This window comes from Camelina sativa, chromosome 8, assembly GCF_030686135.1.
Source record: "Camelina sativa cultivar CO46 ecotype springtype chromosome 8, ASM3068613v1".
NCBI classification, from domain to species: domain Eukaryota; kingdom Viridiplantae; phylum Streptophyta; class Magnoliopsida; order Brassicales; family Brassicaceae; genus Camelina; species Camelina sativa.
Window position 1 is genome coordinate 9,733,913 of NC_141887.1, and position 23,345 is coordinate 9,757,257.

The following is a 23,345-nucleotide window of genomic DNA, read 5'->3' on the forward strand; positions in this document are numbered from 1 at the left end:
TCAATGATACAAGCCAACAGGTTTCATGGGTTGCCAATGGAGGATCCACTAGATCACCTTGATGAGTTTGACAGAATATGTGGGCTCACTAAGATCAATGGAGTGAGTGAAGATGGATTCAAATTAAGGCTCTTCCCATTTTCTCTTGGAGACAAAGCTCACCTTTGGGAGAAGACTCTTCCTACTGGAGCTATCACCACATGGGATGCATGCAAGAAAGCTTTTCTGGCCAAGTTCTTCTCCAATGCCAGGACTGCTAGGTTGAGGAATGAAATTTCTGGGTTTGCTCAAAGGAATAATGAGAGCTTTTGTGAAGCTTGGGAGAGGTTTAAAGGATTCCAGACTCAGTGTCCTCACCATGGCTTCAACAATGAGTCACTTCTAAGCACCTTGTATAGAGGAGTGCTTCCCAAGATAAGAATGCTTCTTGATACAGCCTCTAATGACAACTTCCTCAACAAGAATGTGGAAGAAGGATGGGAGTTAGTTGAGAACCTTGCTCAATCTGATGGCAACTATAATGAGGATTATGATAGTATGTCTAGAGATCAGCTCAATGTTTGCTTGAGATTTGTTGACCAAGTTAGATAACCACAATGATTAGCTCAGCCCATGAATCCCTCCTCAAGGCCTTCTTTGTTTATTGAAATCTTAGTCTAAATATCATTGCTTGCTTGTTGTTTGATTAGTTTCTGCATTGCTCTGTTTTTCTTGTGTTGCTCTGTTTTCACGTTTAAGTCTAGCTCGACCACGTACTCGACCTACACTCGGTCGAGTGCTGCTCGAGTTCATCCCCAGAACTTGTGTTTTTGATTTGTGATTGTCTTGTTTCATTCCTGTTTCATTTCCATTGCATTCACGTAGTTTCATGTTCATTACTTGTCTTGCATTAGTTCATTAGCATAGTGTCTATCTCTGTTCTAGTTTCATTATAGCTTTAATTTGTCTGTTCTGTTTGCATTTAGTATCTTGTTCTAGTTGTTTTTACTTTCTGCATTTCATATCTCATTTTAGGATTGTTAGTGACAAACAATCTTTACAATTGGCTTGACTTAGACTCATATGCACATCTTAATTGTTCACAATCACTTAGATAGGATTGACACCTCTTATACTGCAACTGCATAAGGGGAATTGAAACACCCTGACTTCTATTCATTCCATACATCATCATTCCATACATCTTTCTTTCACCACACCACAAAGAAAGTCAGTTTCAATGACATAACCGTGCAAATGCTAAGAGATCACCATAATATGCTTGGAGACGCTGCCTCATTAAAACTTTACCAAGAAAACCCAGTGGGACAAAACCATGGTGAAGGAAAAAGAGTACAACACGCATTACTCTCCCTGTTCCAAGCATCACTAAAAGTTCTTGAGTCTCCGCATCCCAATCTGGTGCGTTAGCTTCTTGAATGTCGATGTCGGTAATGACTTAGTGAAGAGATCGGCTGAATTGTCGCATGATAGAACTTGTACCACCTGTACTTCTCCGACCTTATGTAGTTCATGTGTGAAGAAGAACTTAGATAATATGTGCTTCGTCCGATCTCCCTTGATGTAACCTTCCTTGAGATGTGCGATGCAAGCGGTATTGTCCTCATATATGACTGTTGCTTCCTTGTCATCGGCCATGCCACAATCTGACCTAATATGTTGAGTCATTGACCTCAACCAAACACACTCACGGCTGGCTTCATGCATAGCTAAAATCTCTGTATGATTAGATGAAGTGGCCACAATGGTTTGCTTCATTGAACGCCATGAAATTGTTGTACCACCGTGTGTAAACACATAACCGGTTTGAGACCTAGCATTATGTGGATCCGATAGATAACCTGCATCAGCAAAACCAACTAAACCTTCTTTGTTATAGTTAGTATAAAATAAACCCGAATCCAACGTTCCTTGTAGGTAACGCAATACATGTTTGATACCATTACAGTGCCTTTGGGTCGGACAAGAACTAAATCTTGCTAGGAGGTTCACGGCAAAACAAATGTCTGGTCTAGTGTGGCTAGCCAAAAACATTAACGATCCTATATCACTGAGGTATGGCACTTCCGGACCGAGAATTTCTTCATCGTCCTTCTTTGGACCGAATGGATCACTGTCCAAATTAAGGCTTCTCACAACCATTGGGCTAGGCAATGGGTGAGCCTGGTCCATGTTAAATCTCTTGAGTACCTTTTCAGTATATTCCATTTGATGCACAAGGATTTCATCATTTATGTACTCAAGCTGCAATCCCAAACAAAACTTAGTTTTACCTAGGTCTTTCATTTCAAACTCTTTCTTGAGATATTCAACTGTTTGGGCGATTTCCCCAGAGGTTCCTAGAATATTTAAATCATCCACATATACTGCTATGATTACAAACCATTTATAGCCCTCTTTGGCTAGGTACCACTCAATCTATTGTAACACATACGCCCACTTTGTTTCAGTCCATAAAAAGATTTGTTTAGCCTTATGCAGTATTGTTCTCGAGAACCATTCTTATCTTTGAGCTCAATACCCTCTGGTAAAATCATATAAATTTCATTATCCAGTGGACCATATAAATATGCGATCACTACATCCATTAACGCAAATCAAATTTTTCTCTTATAGCCATACTTATCAAAAATCTAAAAGTCGTTGCATCCATCACAGGGGAGTATGTCTCCTCATAATCTATTTCTGGTCTTTGAGAGAATCCTTGTGCTAGAAGCCGTACCTTATATCTCACGATTTCATTATTCTCATTTCTCTTTCTTACAAAGACCCATTTGTGTCCAACTGGATTTATATCGAATGGTGTCCTTAAGATCAGACCAAACACATTCCTTTTCTTTAATGAATTTAACTCCACGTCAATGGCTTCTTTCCATTTTAACCATTCTGAACTTTGAGTGCACTCTAATATGGATGTGGGTTCATGGTCGTCATTTATTTCAAGTGCTACCTTGTATGCAAATATTTCATCGATGTCGACATCTTTTCGGTTCCATTGAATTCCAGACATGATATAATTTATTGAGATCTCATTATTATCAATACCTTCAGGACCTTGAGGTCAGCGTCCCAAACCTCATTCGGTACCTTAGGATTTGCCGTGGCCATGTCTATATTTTCTTTAACCTCGGTTTGATTTGCATCTTTCTTAGATTTCCGAGAATTATTATCTTTGGAACCTATTGGTCTACCACGTTTCAAACGTGCCTTTGACTCTGTAGCAACTTGATTGTGTTCCTTTTGAACATAAATACGTACTGGTGCATTACAAGCTGGTATGTACGATTTCATAACTCTCTTTGGGTCAACAAAGGAATCTGGCAATTGATTAGCTAGCTTTTGTAAATGTATAATCTTTTGGAGCTCTGCCTCACATGCTAGAGTCCGAGGATCTTGCCAATTTAAGGATGTTTGATTCCATGATATTTCTTTGACGATCTTGTTTGTCTCTCCACCCAACATAGGAAATTCGGATTCAGCAAACTGACAATCCGCGTATCTAGCCTTAAATAAATCACCCGTAGTTGGCTCTAGATACTTAATAATGGTGGGAGAATCATATCCAACATATATTCCCATCCTCCATTGAGGTCCCATCTTTGTTCTCTGTGATGGTGCAATCGGTACATAAACGGCACACCTGAATGTCTTTAGATGGGATATGTCTGGCTCATGACCCGTTAATAATTGGGATGGCGAATATTTATGTTCACTAGATGGCCTGATGCGTATAAGATTTGATGCATGTAATACTACATGTCCCCAAGCCAACACAGGAAGCTTCGACCTCATGAGTAATGGTCGAGCAATTAATTGTATTCGTTTAATGAAGGATTCAGCTAATCCATTCTGTGTATGTACATGTGCCACGAGATGTTCCACACTTACACCCATGGACATACAGTAATCATTAAACGCTTGGGATGTAAATTCACCAGCATTGTCTAGACATATAGTCTTAAGTAGAAAATCTGGAAAGTGGCTCTCACACGTATGATCTGGGCCAACAATCTAGCAAACGCAAGGTTTCTAGGTTATAGTAAGCAAACATGCGACCATCTGGTCGATGCATCAATAAGGACCATGAAATATCTAAACGTCCCACAAGGTGGGTGTATTGGTCCACATATATCTCCTTGTATCCTTTCCAGAAAGTTTAAAGTCTCTTTAGTGACTTTCATTGGTGATGGCCTTATAATGAGTTTCCCTTATGCACATGCTACACACGTAAGATTCTTAGGGATAACTCTTCTCTCTTTTAGAGTGTGCCCATTTGAATTTAATATAAGCTTACGCATCATGTTAGAACCCGGATGGCCAAGCCGGTCATGCCATAGAGTGAATTGTTCATTGAACATCTTGTTCATTGCCATATTAGCCTCTATCATATTAATCTTACCATGGTAAAGACCAGTGGATAATGCGGGTATAGTCTCTAAGACTTTTTTATGGCCTTGGATGATTTCAGTAATATATAGGAACTCTTGGTTTCTTTCACCCTTAGTTTCAACATGTACACCATTCAAACGAATGTCTTTGAAACTCAATAAGCTCCTCTTTGAGCTGGGTGAATATAAGGCATCACTTATTTCAAGATGTGTGCCATTAGTTAAAAGTATATGGGTCTGGCCGTAGCCTTCAATTAAACATAATGACATTGCTATACCGGCTATTGTGCTAATATTGACATTTTTCATAATGAGATTTTGCAAAATATCTCTTATCATTTAAAATTGTGTGGCTTGATCCACTATCCACCACAATTATATTCTTCTCCTCAGCCATTTCTCAATATGGACAAGAATTATGTTTTAGACATAAAAGAATAAACAAACAAATATATATTGAAGGAAATAAAATAATTGAATTTAAACCAAAATAATAATCTAATAAAATTCAAAGCATAAAACATAGAAATTAAATCAAGACAATTTTAAATTTAATTATCCTCTCCTAGACAATCCGAAGTCTCATAATCCAATTGGTCATCATTCTCATGGTCGAAATCTCCTTCACCATCGAGATGAACCAGGTTAGCTTCTGGATTCTTTTTCAAACTCTCTTGATAGATATCAACAAGGTGCTTAGGGGTTCTGCATGTCTTTACCCAATGATTCTCCATACCACATCTATGGCAAATGGATTTGGTCTTATATTGCGGTTTGAAAATTCCGCGGCCTCTACCTCGACCACGACCAAAGTCTGATCGGTTCCCATGGCCATGACCATAATTGTTTCCTTGGTAATTGCCACGACCACCACGTCCTCTACCACGGCCATGGCCGTGATACTTGTCTCTCTGGACGTAGTTGGACTCTTTAGTTTTTTTAGGTTCTTTAGGCTCTTTCTTGGCCATATCAACCTTGTGAGCTTCTGGTAATGGGGAAGAACCAGGAGGTCTGATTGCACTGTTCAATAGTAATAACTCATTGTTCTGCTCAGCAAGTAGCAAACAAGAGATTAGACTTGCATATGTCTTAAAACCCTTTTCAAGATACTGTTGCTGAAGCAGTATATTATTGGTGTGAAAGGTTGAGAATGTTTTCTCTAGCAAGTCTTCCTCAGTAACCTCCTTACCACATAATTTCAAGATCGAGACTATCTTACATAGCTCTGAATTATACTAATCCACGGATTTAAAATCCTGGATCCTTTGATTTTTCCAATGGAATTGAGCCTTTAGTAGGAACACCGTCTTTTGGTGTCCATATCTGTTTTTCAACTCTGTCCAAAGGTCAAGAGGATTCTCAATGGTAAGGTACTGGTTCTTGAGACTCTCAGCAAGATGATGGCGTATTAGCAAAATCGCCTTGTACCTACTCTTTTCGGTACAATCATTATCATCCTCAATGCACTCACATAGGTCCTTTGATTTCAGGGTAATCTTAGTGTCCAATGCCCATTGTAAATATTTGTCTCCAGAGACATTAATTGGAGCATATTTGAGATTGTTGATCTTGGACATCTATAAAATACAAAACATGCACCGTTTATATTCATGCGGTATTTAAGACCGAAACATGCAATCGCTTTAGTCTTGGTCATGCGGTATTTAAGACTGAACCATGCCAATTGTTTTAGTCTAGGCCATGCGGTATTTAAGACCGAACCATGCCAATTGTTTTAGTCTAGGCCATGCGGTATTTAAGACCGAACCATGCCAATTTTAGTAAATAATTTCTTGTCTTTTAATACATAATTAATATATGCATGAAACAATCCTAGACAAAAAAAAATATATTCTAGTATGAATAAAGAAATATGCAAATAAATTCAGGGTTTTAGAATTTCCTCTTTTAAGTTTTTCTTTTCTCTAGATAAGATTATTTCCTTTTTTAAGTTTCCTTTTTAGTTTAGTAAATTTTCATATTCTGAATAGAATTAGGACACGAGGTTTTAGGAAAAAACTTTTCTCTAGGGTTTCGATTGTAAGTTCTTAGTTTTAGGGTTTCATGCAAGACATAGGACAATTTCGATTTTAAGTTTTCAATTTATGCAAGACATATCACAATCAATCAATAACAAACAATCAATCCTAAGCAATTCTAAACCTCATACAATCGGATTTTAATGTTTTAGGGTTTAGGGGTATAAGCTTTAGGGTTTTCTAGAATTTAGAACTTTAGGGTTTTGATTTGTTGATTGTGTAATTATAGATTTTAGGGTTCTAATATATTTAAGATCAGGTTCGATATATGTGTCCGATGAATTCGATTTATTTACCTTACACCGTTTGGGGTTGACTGGAATTGATCCGGGAGCTAAAGACCTCAGATATACCTTGAGTTTGATCACGAACCTCGGACTAGTCACGAACAAAACTTGATCACGAACTTAGAACCGATCACCGAGCTTGAATAATCACGAACTTGATCCGGTTGAGAGCTTGGACGAACAAAGGATGTTGTGCGGCTGCTTTAGGGTTTTAGGGATTTTTCTCAGTTGGAGTTTAGGGCAAACTCGTGCTGATAACATGTTGTGAAAGTAGAGAAACTCGAAGGTAATATTCTCTTGTATTCTTATTAATGATTCAATCGAATAAGTACATTATATAGTAAAAGGATAAAGCCCTAAGTACAATGGGATTCCTAAACCGACTTAGAATAAGAGAAGAGGACCAATGGGCCTAATGGACTTGAACATGTGTATGGGCCGGTTATGGAGATCCATCCTAAGTGATTTACAACACCTACTAGCTTCTTAACTCTTAAGTAACTGAAACAAATCCTAAATGGTAACGTTTGAGTAGGGCCACTTTACTTAATTTAGTGTCCCTCAAAATAGGCCCATTTCATAAAAGCCTTAAGGTTTGTCTGTTACAAATTACAATTCTGGATCCTAATTTCAATACTTATCTCTTTCCCGATTTGATTATGTAATATCCGGGAACCTCAACCCAAACTTCCTAATAGGTAATCGTATGAATAACATAAATATTTTAAATATCTCTTCAAAAGTTTATGTGTCTTCTCACAAATCCGTTTCTGTGTTTACACAGACATTGTTGGTCAAGTGGTTAATTTTGGTGCGATGGAGACAATAGATGTTAACAACAAGCCAACAAACAAGATTGATGTTGAACTCAGGGATGAGAGATATATAACATTTTAAAATAAAATAAAATTATATGTATTTCTTTAATTGAAAACTTTTGTTAATGTAAAACTTTTGTTAACCGAGGTTCCTTTCCCCGTCGTCGTCGTGACCGATCGGCGTCGCTGGGCTTTGGTTTCTTCATCTCTGTCCTCTCCTCTATCTGCAAATCTCGTTCATGTCCTTGTTTATTTTCACCGGAGTCCAGATCTTAACCCTGGTATTGCATCAGCTTCATCTACTTACCATCTCTCCTCCGCTTCCGTCTCCCTCTCTCAATGAGGTTACTCGTCTGAGTACCCAGCTGTCTGAGTCCACCCCTCAACCCCCCCCCCCCCCCCCAATGCCCTGGTAACCTTGGAGACTATCTCTCGATCTGGTTTTTTCCACATTCAACCTTAACATCTCTCCGATCCTTGGAGTTCTATCCTCTCTCCAAGTGTTTTACTTGGCTGCAGCTGGATGGGAGCTCTGTGTTGACACCAGAGCCATTGAAGATCTTGACGAAGAAACCCATCACCACGGCTTGCTCTGTCCCGACCTTGTTCTCTCTTTGGCCCAGGTTTGCTCCCTAATCTTATCCCGGAATCCTAGTAGATAGTCTACTTTGCCTAGACTATGAGTCATCCCTGCATTGGAACCTACCCACACCCGCTTATAGTTGCTTTATATCAAGTTCAAATTGTTTAGTACCGATGATTTCTGCTTGGTCAAGACGAGGTTCTCTCGATAGCAGAGTATTGGTTTCTTATAATTTGCTTGATAACCCTTTGTGTCGAGTTCAGTGTGAATCCATGTTTGGTCTAAACTCCACTCTCTTCCACCCTAATCAACGCTTGGTTTGCTTAGTGCTATCACTAGTTCGAAGACTGCTTTTGATCTCTAAGTCACCATTGTTGCTAGATTGGTACAAGAGTCCTTTGAAAACTGTGTTTGTCGGATCTCCTAGGGATGTTCTCTTTGATGGAGATAGCTTGGGGAAGCTTGGCATTATGATCCCACCTTTTATGAGTTGGGATTACCGAGTTTTCACCAGCCTCCTATATCCACCTCGCCTGATTGTAAAGCTCTCAAAACCGCAATTCATCTACTTTATGAAGCCCCCTCATAGAAACTTGAAGATCAGTGGCATTATGACCCCCACTCCATGGAGTAGTGGTTACCACAAGCTCTTTAAGCTCTTCTCACTCAACCTTGGACCTGCAACTACTTAGTAGCGATCGGCCCTCAGAGCTCTACCTTTGCTCGACCTTTTACCAAAGCTCTACCTAGAGTAGCCCCTCTCACTCCGGTGAGACAATCAGCTTTGACCCTTTCAACACCAAATAGTCTTCGACCTAAGACAATGGCCACCTCTTCCTCCATTGACCTGCTCATGGAGTTCACATCGATTGGTCTTGATCTCACAAGTTCCAGTTTGCTTCATAGCATGTGGTCCATAGCTCTCAAGCTCTTACTATCGATTGTCCCTATCCACTTATGCCTCTTTGTTATTTTATGCTTTGGGCAAGTTCCCTTTATGTTGGATCCTAAAAACCTTCTCTACCTTTTATGTTACCTTCTATTTTAATGGAATGATAGCTTCTGTTTGATCAAAAAAAAAAAAAAAAAGGCAGTGGATTTCGTAGAAGCTGAATCAATCGGAGTCGAAGCCCAAAAAACGTAGAATCCGGGTTATTTTGAGAGAGGACGCGAATCCTTTCTACAAACGGGTCGGGTAATGACGATTGCTTATGTTTGACAAAATTACCCCTTCCAATTTAAAAAAACACTCTCCTTTACAACTAATTGAATGACAATCTTGAAAATTTTTGGCAATTTTCGAATTTGTACTTCTCTTTTATATATATAGAGATATATTTTTGAAAAATATCTCTATATAATCTCTACATATTATGTAAAATTCTTTTTTAAGTTTTTGAAGGGACCAACAAATGATAAAGATTTTAGGAGTTACAATTCATCAGGCTCTACGACTCATACAAGGAACCATGTTTGGCTACAGTTTACCGAAAGATTGACATTATGAAACTACTTTAAAACGTTTCCAGTTTTTTATTATTTCTGTTTGATTTACATTCTGGAATCAAATCTTATCATAATAAAGTTTTTCATATTTTTATTCATGATAAATAAATTCATCTATATAATAATGCATAAGTTAGTGTTCTAGAAAACTAACCTTTCAAAACTAAGGTCGAATCGAATTTTGTCAATCATGATGAATCTTCCCAGAATATGGCTCAGCAAAATTACGTGATGTCAAACAGGGAACCTACAAAGAATATAGCAGGCAGTTAGTATTTTAATAGAAAAAATCAATTACATTCGGGGGAGGGGGAGAAATTAGCAATGTACAATGTACTTATCTGGTTGTATGTTATCTCTGTAACAATCAATAAACACAACAAAAAGTCAGTACCACCACAGATTACTTATTTGAATCTTTAAGTGCTAATTACATAATGAAAGCTATACCCGTGATATGATTGGTATATACTACGAGTATTCGGCAGATGTTGTCTCCGAAACATGAAAAAATCAAGACAATTTCAGATTGACTAAGGCACTTAGATTAGGCATAAAAGATATAAACGATTTTCTGTATTACACATCCTACTATTAATGGGGATTAAACAAAACTCTATAACATCATCAAGTAAAATATCCAGAGGATTAGATCTTCACAGCCAAAGTTACTAGAAATCATACAAGTACAAATGATACATAAAGATTTAGAAGCATCTTACCCAGATTGATATGATCATGAGACCATCCAAGACGACCCTTGAGTCTTGTTCAACACGAACAAAGTCAAAGATCAATTCTTCCAGCCAAGCGACTATTTGGGATACTTTCTTACCTCATTTAGAGCATATCTCGAAATGGAATCAGTCCAATCAGAGTTTGGATGAAGGAGTTATTCAATTTACAAATCATGTGAACTCATGGCTACGCGATTTGGACCTACGAGCATTCAACGGAGGATTCCAACCAAGTCAGAAAGATTCAAGCTATAAACCAAACTGTTATGGAATCTTGATCCATTCCGGAACCATGGATTGGAATCACATTGAGATCAGTTCATATGTGAAAGATATGGATATCTCAAGTCAGTGGATCTATCTAAGTCCGAGTTTCACGTCTGAGCCAAACATCACATAACACAGACCAGCTCAGCAACAATTTCGAGACGAAATCAGTTGGAGGATTTCAATGAATCTCTTATGTTTCCAACAAGCCCAAGAACACAAGATTTAGCCAACAAACCACAAAGTTACGCTTCATTTACCAAATGAGGTCAATCTAGTTCTTCATCTGAAGAGTTTTAGGTCCAATTGGTTTAGGTGCTTCCAGAATCATGTTTTGCAACCAGGAGTTGTTTATACTAAGACCAAGGTGAACAAATCATATAGCCAATGTTTTTTCTCATCGTACAGCTGGATCAAAGAGTCAAAGAGAGAGAAGATCAAGGAAACACATAATGGGTCAATTCAAGAGCTTATGGCCAAAGAGAGCATGGGAAATTCTATTGGGGATGATATCTATCAAGTCCAGTCCACTTTGAGCCTAATTCAAGTCCAAGAAAACCCAAAATAATCACTTTATTTTGTGGTCAAAGAGGGGTGACGAAAATAGAGTTCAACTCACCTTGGGAATGACACCTTGGGAAGACAAACTTCAAGAGTTGAATCTTCATTCAACTATCTATCTTTATTGTGTTTTAGTTTCAAGAATAATATTTGGCTTTGTGACCAAGTTTTCTATCTCTTTATAAACTCATGTAATCTCATTTGAGAATAATCAATCAATTTCGTTTTCATTTTATGAGTATATCTCTTTGTTCTTTGTCTAGAATACTTCTTTGTTTCTTGGTGTGTAATATCCAAGTAACAGCCTCCTCTTGCTGGACTAGTGAGTCATATCTAGCAGCCATTGGAGTTGGGAATATCAGCAGCCTTCCGCAACTGCTGTGCGACCCCTCATTCCATTAAATCTCCCTTGTTGCACCTTGCACCTTGGCGAGTTTCTATCTTTTCTAATCCGGCTGAGTGATCCTCGAATTTGGGCGTATCACAGATGATTGATTGCTTGAAGGAGTTAACCAATTTAAAGAAAAAGCAATACTTGACTTGATTAATTGCTGATAGATAGCCGATTAAAACAAAATGGAAAAGCACCACTTTTAACAACCATTGTTATCTGAACCTTGAATAGCTCTCCAAAAAATAGAGATATGAAAAGATTAAAACGATACAGATTGAAATAGAGAACTAATTTTCTGGAATCAACATGAAAAGCTTGACGAAGTTGATTGCTCGGAGATGAAGTTCAGCTTTAAGGAAAAAAAAAGTGTGGTTTCCTATCTAGATTCCAGCCAAAAATGGGCAGTGTACGTTTGAAAAAAAAATGAAAACAAAAAACAGGCCCTTCAGATACTTTATATAAACAGACCTAATCTGGCCCAATATGAAATGTAATTTTAATGTAACCCAATAGATATAAATGTTAATATTTTCTCATAAACGTAAATATATGATCAATATTATTTCGAATCAATATTAACAGCAATTACAGATTAAAAAAAAATATAGAGATAATTAGTAAATAAAAATATAACAAAATAAAATAAAATTATAATTTAAAATTGTGTTGACTACAATAATGTGTTACATAATTTAAACATATCACTTAAAAACGAATAATATATATATATATATATATATATATATCTAAAACACTATACACTTTGAATTATTCTACTGAAAAAATACTATTAAGCCATTTTACATCTTTAGTAAAACTAAATATCTCAAAATATTAGTACTTACTTTAATATATATATATATATATATATATATATATATATATATATATATATATATATATATATATATATATATATATATCAATTTGACTTAATTAGTTTTCAAAATTTTTAAAATAGTAACAAATCGTTCCGCGGTATACCGCGGGTTCAAACCTAGTTCTTCAAATATAGGAGTCGAGTATTCGTTCAAATATTTTACTGGTTCCAAGTTTGGTTCGATTCTATTTTTCGGTTCGGTTTTGGTTCCAATCTTCCGTCCCGGTTCTTTTGCACGGGCCTAATCTTTGGCTCAATGTAGGTACATTTGATGAAAGAAAGAAACAAAATGTGACGAAGAAGGGTTTAATTGTATAAGTATAACATATGGTTGTTTGGGGTTTACAGCTTTACAATACATCTCAAATTTAATGAGGTAGTTCTACATCTAAAACTAATAAGTTGTTGGATCTGTTTTGCAATTTTTTTCAAAGACAATAAGTAGAGACTCTCGTCGATGTGTTTTTCTCCTCCTCATCTTTGACAAAGAAAAAAACAAAGAAAAAAAGATTGTTTCAGACAAGAAGTCATTGTCTCCGCCTATACTTCGGCGATTATTATTCACATTGTCCTCTTCTCTGATCCACTTTAATCTCTTCAACACAATATCCTTTTCCTCCTCTGAAGCATTTCCCTTTCTTCTTTTAATATTTTCTCTTGTCTCTCTCTTATCTGATCCAATTTGTGAAAAAAAAAGAGTACTAATCCAACTCAGATCTCCGACGAGTATGTCTCCGATAACAGGTCCGGCGTCGGTGGTGGAATCTCAGATGTTTACGGCGAAGATAGTGCTACATTGGATCAACTCGTCACTCCTTGGGTTACCTCTGTCGCAAGGTGCGATCATAATATATTTTTAGGTTTTTTTCTTACTAACATAATTTCAAGATTCGCAAAAAAAATATTTAATAGTTTCTTGATTTTGGATTCTTCTGTGTAAACGTAATTGATTTATTTATTTAAACTTGCAAACCAAGAAATGTCATTTGTTTTTTTTTTAATTAGTGTGTTGATACTGTTGATCTTGTTGTGTATAAGAAAAAGAACAGTACTAGAAATATGTAATTTTTTTTTTTTTTAACAGTGGGTATACATTGATGCGTGATCCTCGTTACAATAAAGGACTTGCCTTTACTGATAAAGAGAGAGATGCTCATTACATTACTGGTCTTCTTCCTCCTGTGGTTTTATCTCAAGAAGTTCAGGTGAATTTTAGTTTTGAGTAGAATCTTCATTGTTTTTGTTTGAAGTTATGTTGATTTCAGTTTTTTTTGGTTTTATAGGAGAAGAAGCTGATGCATAATCTTCGTCAGTACACGGTTCCTCTGCAGCGTTACATGGCTCTCATGGATCTTCAGGTAATACATTGTTCTTTTTTGGTTTAGTTTTTTTAGACTGTTGTGAATCTTGATGGTGGATTCTGAATCTTTTAGGAAAGGAATGAGAGATTGTTTTATAAGCTGTTGATTGATAATGTGGAGGAATAGCTTCCGGTTGTGTACACACCGACGGTTGGTGAGGCTTGTCAAAAGTATGGGAGCATTTTTAGGAGGCCACAAGGTCTTTACATCAGCTTGAAAGAGAAGTAACTGTGATTTAAAATACTTGTCTACAATATATCATTTTCCATTCATTTATTAAGCATTTTTAAGTACAATTTTTGTAATTCTAAAAGGGGGAGGATTCTTGAAGTTTTGAAGAATTGGCCACAGAGAGAGATTCAAGTTATTGTTGTCACTGATGGTGAGCGCATTCTCGGTCTTGGTGATCTTGGTTGCCAGGTATAAACAGAGTTTTCAACACTAGAAAACTTAATTTCTCTTTTGTCTTAATATTGATTTTGAATGGTTGGTGATTTTTCATAGGGAATGGGAATCCCTGTTGGGAAGCTTTCACTTTACACAGCTTTGGGAGGAATCCGTCCATCGGCTGTAAGCACCGAAACCAAAACACTACTGAATTGTTTTAAGAATTCTTAGTTGTTAATTATGATTGTTTTTTTCTCTGAATGTTCCACATGTAGTGCCTCCCAATCACAATTGACATTGGTACAAACAATGAGAAGCTTTTGAATGATGAGTTTTACATTGGCCTTAAACAGAAGAGAGCAAATGGCGAGGTTTTACTAATTATCTTTTTCTGATTTTTATGCATTTCTTTTGTTTGCTGTTCATGTGTGCTGTTAAACAGAGTTTTTGCATGAGTTTTACGTTTCTTTTGTTTTCTATTGTGATTCAGGAATACTCAGAGTTTTTGCATGAGTTCATGTGTGCTGTTAAACAGAACTATGGTGAAAAAGTGTTGGTGCAGGTAGGTCGTATGATTTGGTTCTTGCATAAAACAAAATGTATCTTTTCAATATTTTGTTGATAAAGATAGGATAACAAATGTTCTTGGTTTTCAGTTTGAAGATTTTGCTAACCACCACGCGTTTGAGCTTCTCTCTAAGTACTGCTCTACTCATCTTGTTTTTAACGATGATATCCAAGTAAGATGTTCAACATTAGTAGTACCGTTTGTGAGTTTTTGAAAAGTGATCACTATCAAAAAAATTTATGATGTGTAAACTTGTAGGGTACTGCATCAGTTGTGCTTGCTGGCCTAATTGCTGCTCAGAAAGTACTTGGTAAAAGCCTAGCTGACCATACCTTTTTGTTCTTGGGTGCTGGAGAGGTGAGACTTGATAACATATACCATAAAAGTTTCTTTTGTCAAGTATTTGTCATGTTGCTAAAGCTTTTTATCTTCTTTGAAGGCTGGAACTGGAATCGCTGAGCTAATTGCTCTTAAAATTTCAAAAGAGGTAAGATAGTCTTGCGCGGTTTCGCCTTTGTGATATTCTGTTGATTCCCTTTGCTCGTTCTTACGATGAATCTGTGACTTTATTGTTATGCAGACTGGAACACCAATAGATGAAACCCGGAAGAATATATGGCTTGTGGACTCAAAGGTATTGTTGATTACATTATTGTTGGTCATTGCTTTCTTGTTCATTTTATGAAACTTTTTTTTTTGGATTATCTTGTAGGGACTGATCGTTAGCTCACGGAAAGAATCTCTTCAGCATTTTAAGCAGCCATGGGCGCATGAACACGAGCCCGTTAAGGAGCTCTTGGAAGCTGTTAATGTACTCAAAATACAACTCATCTTAAGATCTGTTCATGAGTAAATGAGAAATATTTCTAAGAGTGTTTAGTTATTGTCTTAATTCAGGCAATCAAGCCAACTGTGCTTATTGGAACTTCTGGTGTGGGTAAGACTTTCACAAAGGAAGTAGTGGAGGCAATGGCCACTTTGAACGAGGTTTTATTGCCTTCCTTTTGATTTGGTTTCTCGGTATCTATGTTCTTGTTTCTGATGCTAATTAATCTTTATGTGGTGGGTTACAGAAACCCTTGATTCTTGCTCTCTCAAACCCAACTTCTCAAGCCGAGTGCACGGCGGAAGAAGCTTACAAATGGACCAAGGTCACTATCTAATAAAGCTCATTGATACCCCCAGAAATATAGAATTTCATTTGATGCGGCTAAAAAAAAACCTTGTGTTTGATTATAGGGTCGTGCAATATTTGCAAGTGGAAGCCCATTTGACCCTGTTGAGTATAATGGCCAAACATTCACGCCTGGCCAGGTTTGTTTATTTTTATACTGTAACATGTTTGTGGACAATTCAGAGCTCATGTCCTTTCCACACTACAGGCAAACAACTGCTACATTTTCCCGGGTCTTGGTCTTGGTTTGATCATGTCTGGTGCCATTCGTGTCCGTGATGACATGCTTCTAGCAGCTTGTAAGTATACAAGGCACTCTTTTCGCTAATGAAACTGATGCATTAATGTCACACTCTGGCTGTAATTGTTGTTAGCATAAATACCTAAAATGCATCACTCTTTTTTGATTAGTTATTTTTTAATAGTCTTCTATTAATATGTGCCAAATAATTTTTAGTTCCACAAGATATATTTTTGATCATCCTGCCTCATAATTTTTCATTTATTTCGTTAATTAGCCAATTGAAAATCCACCACACGGAATCACGATAAGTCGGATCCTCATATGAAAAATTTATATCAAATGTAACCGTTACGATATAGACCAATTTGTGTATCTTTTCTAATCTGTGTTTCCTATATGTTTTATCAGCGGAGGCACTAGCCTCCCAAGTGACGGAAGAGAATTTTGCGAACGGATTGATCTATCCGCCTTTTGCGAACATCAGGAAGATATCTGCTAACATTGCAGCCAGTGTGGGAGACAAAACCTACGAACTCGGTTAGCTTCACAAATCTTCATATTGTTAATGTGATGAACTGCTGATGTCAAAATATATTTTCTTTGCAAAATGTGATGTCAAGTTGTTGTCGTTTGTTGCAGGACTGGCATCGAACCTGCCTCGTCCTAAGAACCTCGTCAAGATGGCAGAGAGCTGCATGTACAGCCCTGTCTACAGAAACTTCCGTTAAACATTCTTTACGCACACTGTCCTCAGCTTTTTGACCTTTTGCTTTTCAGTTTTGGTGCTTTCTATACAAGACAACTTCTAAACTGTTTTTACTATTATATTAACTTTTTACTAATGAGATAACACTTCTTTATTAATAGTAAAATAATGCTTGACTCATCATAGATGTCTTACTCATTAGGTTTGAGCAATGTTTAAAAATTTGCTAGACGCTAGACAGCTGATTTGAGATTAAGGGATTAGAGAAAATGGATATTGACCTTTTAATTTATTGCTTAGGCTATTTGCTGATTTTTTTTTCTATTTTTTTTTTGTAGTATATAATGATTTTGATCTCTAAGTAGCAGTTTTGTAATTTTCCTAATTTTGTATCACAATTAGATCGTATTTTACATTGTCTGTTGCACCACACAAATAATATGGTTACCCATACCACATTTTTCTTGTCACCAATATTATTTGTATTGTGTCACCAATGACAAATTCATTTGATGCTTTACTAATTCCACCATTTGTTTGTTAAAAAAAGCAATTATTATCTACTATATTAAAAGAGTAAAGTATAAAGCCAAAAGGAGTGTTAAAGAGAATATTTGAAGTGATTTTGGGCCTAAAATTATAATCATTGCAAAGTCAATGATCCCATCCATCATATCTCAAAAATCAAGAAAAGATAAATAAATAATGGTATAAGAGAAAGATAAAAAGTAAATTTGCAAGTGGTGGCCCTCCATTAGTAGCATAATTATTTATGTTAATGATGATGGCTTTGGGGTTTTTTTTTTTTTTTTTTTTTGGTGGTTATACATTCATTGAACATCTATAATTGTTCTAGACCTTTTTTGTGATTATTTCCTTTAAAAAATGATAAGTATGCCTAAATGTGTACTGAGTATTGGTATCAAAATGGTCATCATAACTTCTTAGTTTAGAACACATTATTTCTAGTTTATAACGTAGTTCTTTATGTTTGTTTTCTCCTTGGGTGTTAAATAAGAGTATATGAATTACAAGTGCAATATTTCTTGGGGATGATTTTACCGCTGTCTATTAGATAACAATACGAGGACAGTCAGTTTAACTAATTTGGCATGTTATTAAGTTGTGCCTCATGGGATTGCTGACTCAATACATACCTAATCCATCTAGTATCAAATTTTATAACATTCAAGTATCCTAAAAACATTTGAATGTCCGATATGTTTATTATAAAATAATTACACTTGATATTTTTTTTGGTTGATATGTGAATTATATATATTAACAAATGGAAAATATTATATACAAAAGTCTGGAAATGTAAAGGATTGGTAAAAAGAAAAAATAGAGCAAAAGACAAAAAATTTGTAAAAAGCAGATGACAACACATCCTCCAAAACCTTGGTACTCTAGCATATGACAGTTGGAATACCCCTAATTAACCCATTTTAGTTAGGTGATTTCACCAGCTAAAATTACAGCTTATTTGATTATATATGTGTCACAGACAGCTATTAACTTTTCTTAGATTGAGTTGAAAGATCCTTAAACCATCTTGATATATTTCTAAAGTTAAACTTGATTACCGTATCGGTAATATCATTACTTTAAGATATTCTTCATGGGTGGACGAATTCCGTAAACCAATCAATTATGTAACTTGAAAAAAATGGACAAACATTAATACATTATGGACTAAGGAGGCCAAATTACAGCAACAAAAATTCAGTTGGTAGTGGACTTTTAGTAGTGGAATTAGTATACAATTAATATTTGCAATATATATATATATTAAAATTTTATATACTATGTAAAAATAAACAGAAGAAGGTTTTGTAAACGAGGGAGAAACGGAAACCTACTACTTTCTTCCTTTTATCGGTAGGCACTCATTTAAGCATGCCTAGGAATCTCTTTCCTCTTTCTTGTTTCCTTTTCTATGTCGGCCTCCACTCTCCAATTTTTTATTTACACAAAAAAAAAATCTTTTGTGGCTCTTGAAAAGCTACATATCCTTTTGTAGGTTTGGGTTAATGGTATTGTAATAGTGAGGATAAGACGATTTGCTTGGGAGCACGGAGCCATCAACATAGTCATTCCCCCTTACATTCAGAGTTACATGCTTTGGTTTGGGCTATGGAGTCTATCATGACTGGCGGGTTCGATTGTCAGTGTTTTGAGACTGATTATGCAGAACTAGTCGCGATGGTGTAGTCTCCTGAAGATTGGCTTGTCTTTTTCAATCTATTAGATGATTTCAGTTTGCTTAGAACTGCATTTTCCTCCTTTATTCTTACCACGATTCTGTGTGAGTCAAATGTACAAACAGATTGCTTTACTCGTTCTTTGCATATTTATCATCCGATAACCAATTTTGAAGTTTTTTTTTCTAATTATATGTTTGGTTTAAAAAAAAAAAAAAAGATATGGCCATGGAGATGAATCGATGAGAATGATGATGATGGTTCCGATGGCGAAACAACAATGCATTATACGTCTTTCTTTGTCTCATGAGTCATGATATGCACACACGGTTACATGTTTGCATATAAGTTTTTTAATATAAATTGTCAAAATATGAAATTTGCTAAAATGCATATGTTACGAGATCTTTCGAACTTAAAGACATTATTAATGTCACACATGTCATGTAGAAGAGAAGCAACTTATAGTTTTTCTTTTAAAGTACTAGCTCGATGATGTATAGTTTTATAAAAAAAAAGCTATATGATGTATGGTTCTTCGGTAGTTTCCGATGAGTTTTATAGATTAACAAAAGTTTATATTAAGCCTACTATAGTAGAAATCAGAAGATCGAAAGATGATTTCATATATATTTCATGATTCAGTTAATGATTATCATTGTGCGAAGGCCTAATATAACCTAGTATAACTTAATAAAAACTTTATGATTTTGATTAAATGTTTAATATAAGCAATAATTTGATAAAATCATTATTATTTTGACTCTTCTGGTTGGGGCAACTAATCTGGATTGTTAATTTCATAGGAATGGTTGGTTAAAAAATATTGTTCTTTTGAATGTTTGTTTCTTGTGAAATATAACTCTAAATTTGTTTATAAGATTTCTTGAACAATCATGGAATAATGTATCCATCAATCGGCATCAGATTCATAGAATCATACACGTATTTAACGCATTTTGACATTCGGAATATAATCCTTACAAAGTAGGATCTGTTAGGTGATTATTAATACAAAATAAAATCTCTTTCATTAGAAAATATAAAGAGAGAGGCCACTTTTATAAAGATTGGGATCGTAGTTCCTTTGACAACCACCCATATAATAATACTCCCCAGCACCCAAAAAGACAACACAAACTTAGAAAAATGGAAGAAGAGAAGAGATTGGAGCTGAGGCTGGCTCCTCCCTGCCACCAATTCACTTCCAACAACAAGAGCAATGGATCTAAGCAAAGTAGCTCGACCAAAGAAACATCATTAGTATCCAATAACAGGTTTCCTTAATCCGTTCTTACAATCTTGCTTGTATTTACAATCAAGTTAAATCATTGTTGTCTATAATTTGGGTTTAGGTCCGGTATTCCCAAAATTATTTGTATAAATCATGGTTATTAAGTTATAACTAGAAATGGCTAAAACAGGGCTGACGCAGCACCGGTGGTGGGATGGCCGCCGGTGAGATCATCCCGGCGAAACCTAGCGGCACAGCTAAAGGAGGAGATGAAGAAGAGGGAGAGTGATCATGTAGAGAAAGAGTTGTACGTAAAGATCAACATGGAAGGAGTTCCCATAGGAAGAAAAGTCAACCTCTCAGCTTTTAACAACTACCAACAGCTTTCACATGCCGTTGACCAACTCTTCTCTAAGAAAGATTCGTGGGATCTAAACAGACAATACACTTTGGTCTACGAAGACACTGAAGGAGATAAAGTTCTGGTCGGAGATGTTCCGTGGGAGTAAGTTCTTAAAAAGAGTTTGGTTATTGATATCATCATCATGTCATTCTTTTTTTTTTAAAGGTCATAAGCCTTGGATATTTATCTGATGATAATATGAACCATATGGAGAAATTGATCATAAAGTTTACTTTGTTTCTTAGGATGTTTGTATCGACCGTGAAGAGGTTGCATGTTTTGAAGACCTTCAACGCCTCCTCGCTCTCACGTAAGACTACCTTAGTGCTTACGAAATTCTTTGCTTACATCCCACTTATATCCAAAACAAAATATATGTATCTTAATTCGTGTTGTTGTTTTATCCCAGCTAGAAAACATGTCAAGGAATAGAGTGAGGTTGGCCAAAATCATCAGTTCCATGATATGTTTTTAAATGTAATTTTTGTGGAAACTATTAGGGTTTGGTTATTAAACCCAAAAAAAAGGGGGTTTGGCTTGATTTACTGTGTTTTTTTTTTTTTAATTCGAATTTAGCTTAACAACTTATGTTCTAGGTTTTTGCTTGCTACGTTTTTGTTGTTGTTGTTGTTGTAAATATGCTGTTCGTTCCAGTAATCTGAGTTATTATGTTTATCGTGTGTATAAAAAGCAGTGGCACTGTAAAATAGACGAATTTCTATTTTTATTTATATTTTCGTAATTTATATATAAGATCTCTTCGAAAGTCCTCGGAAACTCCGACGTCGTGAGTAAGTCTTGTAAACTATATCCCTCGGAAATCTCTCGGAAATCATGTCATTTGGAAATCTCTTGAAAAAGTGAAGCCCTTGGAATTCTCTCGAAAGGCTTTTGTCCTTGGAATTCTGTTGAAAATCTGCTTTCTTGGAAAACAGTCGAAAATCTGATCTCTCGGAAATTCGTCTGAAAGATTTGTCCATGGAATTCCGTTGGAAGCTAAGTGCCCTTGAAAATTACTTGGTAGTTTGACGTCCTTGGAAATCCCTTGGAAATAATTAACCCTTGGAAATCCGTCGAAAATTTATGTAGGTTTCGCAGAAAATTTATGTAGGTTTCGCAGAGTTAACTATTATACTTCTTACCTTTTTAGTTATGTTTTCCTACGTACATCCACATATTTATACTACTGCTAGATTATGGTCCATCTGATGTCCGATGGATATGTTATTTACTTTCAATAAATTTATTGTAGGAAAATGGTGTTCAAATCATTTTTTTTTAAATAGAGAAATCTTTTAGTTAGTAAGGAAAGTTATTTACCTTTTTTTTTTTTGTGTGAATAAACTAATTTTAATAGATGTTATTTCATAATTTTTATTAAAAAATAATTTCCCGCATATAAATGTGATTACGCAATTTATTGTATTTCTTTTAGTTAATTGGTTATTACTAATTTTGATAGTTAAATTCTTATGTACAAATTAACATCAATCAAAAACTATGATCTAAATACAAATTTTTTTTATCGTTTCATTAAATTATAAAAGACACTATTCGTAAGGACGTTTATATAAACACGCGAATGAACATGAACAATGCTACATACATCCACATTTTTATACTACTGCTAGATTAGGATCCATCCTATGTCTGATGGACATATTATTTATTTTTAATAAATTTCTTGTATAAAAATTGTATTCAAATCATTTTTTAAATAATAGAGAAATCTTTTAGTTAGTAAGGAAAGTTATTCACTTTCTTTTTTTGTGTGTGAATAAACTAATTTTTAAGAAATGTTATTTCGTAATTTTTATTAAAAGACTAATTTCTTGCATATAAATGTTATTACGCAATTTATTGTATTTCTTTCAATTAATTGGTTATTACTAATTTTACTAGTTAAATTCTTATGTACAAATTAACATCAATCTAAAACTATGATCTAAATACAAATTTTGTATCGTTTCATTAAATTATAAAATACACTATTTGTAAAGACGTTTATATAAATATGCGAATGACCATAAGCAATGCACAAAAAAAGAAGTATAGCGCAATTGAAGAAAGTGTTACGAAATGTTTTGGGGCATTTGCAAAAATGCATGTATGCTATTTTGAATTTGCACCTTCATGAGTTCAACAATCATTTTAATGAGGTGAACACTGAATTGCTTATATGTGCTTCTTCTTTTATCTCTCTCATTTGTTCTTTGAGTTTGACCACTCAGAGTTGATGGGGTTATCTAAATTTTCTCTAGTCGATTTTACTCATGAAGAATGCATATCTCTTGAATAAGAATTATATATATATATATCTATATTGATAATGTTCGAAATGATGAAACATTGCTTATTTGAAGTCTCTTGAAGAACTTGTTACTACGTTGGTGGAAAATCGAAAAAAAATATGTCACATTCTTAGGTGTATAGACTTTTGAAGTTGATTTTGATTTTGCAAATTTGTACTACAACTGTGGAGAAATGTTTTTCAACAATGAAGATCATGAAGACTCATCGACGCAATCAGATCAATGATTAATTTTTAAATTATTATTTTTAAATTATGTGTTCCTTACAACATTAGTAATGTAATTACTATCA

The 23,345-nt window shown here is 35.3% G+C and overlaps 2 protein-coding genes, 1 long non-coding RNA gene, 1 other non-coding gene and 2 pseudogenes across 5 annotated transcripts in view; 4 read left to right on the forward strand and 2 right to left on the reverse strand.

Moving 5' to 3' along the window:
- Positions 1 to 9,204, forward strand: part of LOC104706902 (uncharacterized) — a 38,552-nt gene extending 29,348 nt beyond the window's left edge. The window contains exon 7 of the long non-coding RNA XR_015563298.1: positions 9,175 to 9,204. This is a non-coding gene — a long non-coding RNA (uncharacterized LOC104706902). The remainder of the gene's footprint in view (positions 1 to 9,174) is intronic.
- On the reverse strand, positions 259 to 365 carry LOC147939858 (small nucleolar RNA R71). Its single transcript, XR_015564816.1, has one exon. It is a non-coding gene; the product is annotated as a small nucleolar RNA R71 (small nucleolar RNA).
- LOC147939859 (uncharacterized) lies at positions 4,940 to 5,965 on the reverse strand (annotated as a pseudogene).
- Positions 9,205 to 13,154: 3,950 nt separating the features above from the next.
- On the forward strand, positions 13,155 to 16,201 carry LOC147939860 (NADP-dependent malic enzyme 3-like; annotated as a pseudogene). The gene is made up of 16 exons (XR_015563114.1): positions 13,155 to 13,297; positions 13,545 to 13,665; positions 13,744 to 13,818; positions 13,894 to 14,045; positions 14,136 to 14,241; positions 14,326 to 14,391; positions 14,484 to 14,579; positions 14,699 to 14,770; positions 14,865 to 14,948; positions 15,035 to 15,133; positions 15,216 to 15,263; positions 15,357 to 15,410; positions 15,489 to 15,587; positions 15,674 to 15,763; positions 15,850 to 16,090; positions 16,159 to 16,201. The product of XR_015563114.1 is annotated as an NADP-dependent malic enzyme 3-like (transcript).
- Positions 16,141 to 17,080, forward strand: LOC104706905 (NADP-dependent malic enzyme 3-like). The gene is made up of 3 exons (XM_087460403.1): positions 16,141 to 16,249; positions 16,603 to 16,731; positions 16,834 to 17,080. The coding sequence occupies exons 1-3, from the start codon at positions 16,204 to 16,206 to the stop codon at positions 16,920 to 16,922; spliced, it is 264 nt and encodes an 87-aa protein (XP_087316529.1). The 5' UTR covers positions 16,141 to 16,203; the 3' UTR covers positions 16,923 to 17,080.
- A 3,025-nt stretch (positions 17,081 to 20,105) lies between these two features.
- Positions 20,106 to 21,431, forward strand: LOC104706906 (auxin-responsive protein IAA28). Its single transcript, XM_010423143.3, has 4 exons — positions 20,106 to 20,381; positions 20,529 to 20,843; positions 20,987 to 21,051; positions 21,151 to 21,431. Exons 1-4 carry the CDS (start codon positions 20,254 to 20,256, stop codon positions 21,171 to 21,173), a joined length of 531 nt encoding a protein of 176 aa, XP_010421445.1. The 5' UTR covers positions 20,106 to 20,253; the 3' UTR covers positions 21,174 to 21,431.
- Positions 21,432 to 23,345: the final 1,914 nt, after the last annotated feature.

Bases quoted from the DNA above. Each gene is read 5' to 3' on its own strand.
- LOC104706905 (XM_087460403.1), top strand. From the start codon at position 16,204: ATGTCTGGTGCCATTCGTGTCCGTGATGACATGCTTCTAGCAGCTT. The intron at 16,250-16,602 runs GTAAGTATACAA...ATGTTTTATCAG, and splicing joins TGACATGCTTCTAGCAGCTT to CGGAGGCACTAGCCTCCCAA. The intron at 16,732-16,833 runs GTTAGCTTCACA...CGTTTGTTGCAG, and splicing joins AGACAAAACCTACGAACTCG to GACTGGCATCGAACCTGCCT.
- LOC104706906 (XM_010423143.3), top strand. From the start codon at position 20,254: ATGGAAGAAGAGAAGAGATTGGAGCTGAGGCTGGCTCCTCCCTGCCAC. The intron at 20,382-20,528 runs GTTTCCTTAATC...TGGCTAAAACAG, and splicing joins TCATTAGTATCCAATAACAG to GGCTGACGCAGCACCGGTGG. The intron at 20,844-20,986 runs GTAAGTTCTTAA...TTTGTTTCTTAG, and splicing joins GTCGGAGATGTTCCGTGGGA to GATGTTTGTATCGACCGTGA.